The following is a 4,149-nucleotide window of genomic DNA, read 5'->3' as shown; positions in this document are numbered from 1 at the left end:
ATTAAATACATGTAGTGTAGTAAAAGTACACTTGTTACCTCTGAATTGTAGTTGGGTAGAAGTAGAAATATTGAAATACTCAAGTAAAGTACAATTTCTTCAAAAGTGTACTCAAGTACAGGCAGATCCGGCGTCGTGGGAGATCTTACATTGTGATGTAATATAAGAGTAATAAATGAAAAACAGGTATGAAATACTATATGATAGTAAAACAAGAATACAGTTTAAAAGGGGAGTGATTTGTAAAATATCCATAAAGAAATAGTAAATCTGTTTATAGTTCTGTTTCATATGGGTGTTGTTGAGAGATGTATCCATAGATCGCTTCATTTTGCTCTCAAAGTGCACCAGATTGATGCTTTTAACTTCAATATTTAAAAAAAAAATCTTCCCTGGGGAGCATGCCCCCAGACCCCTCGAGAGGAGGTTAGGTCTGCCCCCCACTTTAAAAAAAATAGCACTTTATCCCTGCTTACACGTGTATGCCGTAAGCTGATTATCGAGCCTTCATTGTAACAGTTGCGGCGGGTACACTGTGCGTGTGGGGAGTGTTGCAGTAGAACATTGAATTGTAGCGCCGGTACATTAATGGGAAACCCTACATGTTTGAGCAGCCTCTATGAAACGTCAAGCTACCCCACAGCACCGCCAAAAGAAAATCTCTGGCTTCGACACTGGCTGCGGCACATGGCGGTTTTGTGTGCCCCCCCATGAAAATCATATGCCCTTTCTGTAGATTTGTTCTGGCGCCGGGTCTGAGTACAGGACTTGAGTAACAGTACTTAGTTACCTCACACCACTGGCTATAATATTAAATATATATATATATATAGTGTCTGTTAATGGTACTTTACTATTTGTTTCATCTTACAAGGGCAACTCGCTGACATCAACATCGAATAAACGCTCGTCCACAAGCCCCAGCACAGTTCCCCCAAACAAATCTCGCCGTACCATTGCCCCCACCACATCGAGGCCAGACGCTGGGGAAGGCCAGTCAGAGATGGACAAACTAAAAAGGCAGACAGAAGTCACAGAGGGACCTTCGAGTCTCACTGCACGGAGGAAATCCTGGAGGAGAGCAACCATAACCCGACGCTCTCTCCCAGCCCTCCCCCACCCATATCAGGGTGAGATGTCTGAAGTTGTTTAAACAAATGAAAAGCTTACTAGTGCTTTGTAATCAGGAAACATATGGTCACATGATTTGTTTTGTGTTCCCTATGTATATGTTTATTGTAGTTTTGTCCAGGAGCATAAGTGCATCCATACCACAACAAGAGAGGCTCGAGGAACTGGAGGAGGCTTCAATGAAGGTGAGTGCAATATAATATAACACATTAATTGTGACAATTTGGGAATATTAAATAAGACGCAATAGGTTATAGGACAGGGGTGTCCAAACTTTTTTCACCTGAGGGCCACATACAGAAAAATATACAAAGGGCTGGGCCACTCACTAGAGGTATATTGCCTCATAGATTCAGTTATAAGTTAGAAAAATCAATCAAGTGTAGGTAAATTATGCTTGTGAGTGATGGCAGCTCATCCCTTAAAACAGAAGGTTCAGATTGATTATAATAAGGAGAAATAGGAAGGGTGTATTTATATGGTATGCCGTTTAAGCCAAAATTAAATAAATATGCCCATGCAATAAATAAATATGGTTATGAAATAAATTCTGAAATAAATAAATGAGGCAATAAATATATTTAAATACATATTTTTATTTCATAATGTCACGTTTATGTATTTCAAGAGACTTTGGAACGCACACGTTGATAACCGAGAGAAGAAGAACAGACTGCGTGATATAAACAAACAACAAATAGCGTGTGCGTTCCATTTTCACTCTACAACGAGAAGCTCATGGGGGCTTTCTCGAACCTGTGTCGAGAGCTGGAGTTAAATGAAATCTCAGATTTGCCTTCTTAATAGTTGGTTTGGGTCCCTCACTTCTGTTTCGCTTCTCATGCACTAATTCGCTAGCTGAACAGCCAAACAGAGTGATTTCCTGTGCCGACACCAATCTGAGTAGGGCATGTCGACGCTCATCGTCGGCCTGAGGCAAACCGACGCCGATAATCGGCCTGGTGTGTGTACGAGCCTTTATTAAGGCCCTGACACACCAGCCCGAAATCGGCCGTTTTTGTTAGTCGGACGACGAAGCGTGCCCTGTCGCCCAAACTCAATTTGGTGTGTCCCGCACCGTCGGCCGTGACACGCCTTATTTGGCCTTATAAGAAGCTTATAAACATCAGGTTTAAAACTAAAAGAGCTTTACAAAAAAGTAACTCAATTAAAGATGTTTGGAGTTTTATTTGAGTTATTAATTTACATTTTTTGTCAAAGAGATGCTGATTTGAAACCGTTGTTACATACAGTTACGNTTATTTCAAAATATTCCTTTACTTCCACTAACAACTTTTTTCAGAAAAGTTAGAAGATTATTACAGAATTGATATGGGGAAATAAACAAGCCAGAGTGCGCATGTCCCTGCCATACTTTGCCAGATAATAATGGGGGGTTGATTCATGCCAATAGAACCTGGTATTATTGGGCCCAGCACAACTAGGAGCATCAAGTTTTTTTTTGCAAAGAAGGATATTCCCACAAATGGAAAGAAAAGCAATCCGAGAGCCTAAGTTGCCTCAGATACTTTTGAGGTTGATGTGAAAATTAACTAATAATCTAACTTGTCCAGTTAGTGGGTAAGTGTGTTAACATTGTCTTAAAGGAACTAATACATTGTCTCAGTACAGTCCGATATGGGGCGCGAAACTCCACTGTACTCAGGGGAGAGCGATGTTGTATTTAGAAACTGGAAATCTAAGCGGCCAGTACAAATTCAGGACCTGTATTTTGCCCAACTCAGATAGCCATAATGATAAGTTTGACAAATTAAACTTAAGTATAACATAGATTCAAAATATATTTTTAAATTGCTCCAACTAAGGAGTTTTTCATAAGAACAGGTCAGAAATGGATTATAACCAACCTTAACATCTGAATTAAGAGACAATTATGGGCTAAGGATAGGCCTAAGCAACAGGTTGGCTATAGCAGGAGCTATACGAGTTAATATTGGTCCAATTCACGAGAATCCAGAAGAACCATAAACACAAATGCATGGAGTAAAGATCTGGGAACAGATCTCTCTCAGGAGACTGGGAACAATATGCCAAGAAGGGCTCAATCCCAATCAGTCCAACACAATTAAAAGTGTTAAATACAAGATTGGATTAATGAGAACATATATCACACCAGCCAAATTACATAAATATAATAGTAATAGTCCAGATCTTATGTATAAAATGTGTGGAGGAAGGGGACTCTGTTCATGTTTTTTGGCAATGCAGTAAGGTTGAAGCTTTTGGAAAGACATTAAGAAAAAACGAGAAAAGATTAATCACAAAAAATAACTTTTGATGGAATCCTGATTTTGTATTTAGGCACTTACCCAAAAGGTCACAAGTATACCAAGGGCGAACGAATTAATTCATAGATATGTCTTTCTTTGCCTATCGCAAACAAATCTAGTGCACTATTTGGAAAAAGACCAGCAAAGACCAACGGGGCGTCAACATAGTGGGGTCCGGCAAATGGTTAAACACGACTTTTCTCTGAAAGAAGAACTCATACTGAAAAGGGGAACAAGACTTTTTTGACAAGATTTGGAACCATCTTAATCTGTTGTGGAAGGTATGGAAGCTAGCAGATGATGAGGATAGTTGAATACTGACGGAGTGTAAAGCTCATTAATAGATATTGTTGAGTTCGGATTATGTTCCATGAAACTGCCTTGAATTAAGGGGCTAGAAATTGCATTCAATTTTGAAATGTAGACGTGTCGTTGTATGAAGGGTAAGGTGGGTTGTTTTTTTATTGTGTGTTTTTTGGACCTGTACCTCAGTGTAAATTTGACCTTGAGAAGTGCTTCTGTCTGTTTGAACTGTTACACTGGGACATGTGTCTTATTTGTATAACATTTTAATTAAAACATAAAAGAAGTACAATATAAGACAAGCAGCAAGTTCATTTTGTGTGGGGCCATATTCCATTAGTACTTTTTGAATTTGCGAGGGCCGATTCAAAAATGGTTGCGGGCCGAGTTTGTACACCCCTGTTTATAGGTCCATCTCTCAGGT

At 39.4% G+C, this 4,149-nt stretch overlaps 1 protein-coding gene across 1 annotated transcript in view; it reads left to right on the top strand.

Moving 5' to 3' along the window:
- dsn1 (DSN1 component of MIS12 kinetochore complex) overlaps positions 1-4,149 on the top strand; it is an 8,434-nt gene that overhangs the window by 1,043 nt on the left and 3,242 nt on the right. Inside the window, exons 3-4 of the mRNA XM_010779328.1 lie at positions 875-1,130; positions 1,243-1,316. Of these exons, the coding sequence (XP_010777630.1) occupies positions 875-1,130; positions 1,243-1,316 (330 nt within the window). The remainder of the gene's footprint in view (positions 1-874; positions 1,131-1,242; positions 1,317-4,149) is intronic.

The sequence above is a fragment of the Notothenia coriiceps genome, unplaced genomic scaffold (assembly GCF_000735185.1).
Source record: "Notothenia coriiceps isolate Sejong01 unplaced genomic scaffold, NC01 NC01_scaffold00020081, whole genome shotgun sequence".
In the NCBI taxonomy this organism is placed as follows: Eukaryota; Metazoa; Chordata; class Actinopteri; order Perciformes; family Nototheniidae; genus Notothenia; species Notothenia coriiceps.
Note: the sequence above shows the minus strand (reverse complement) of the source record. Positions and strands in the feature narration are given on the sequence as shown.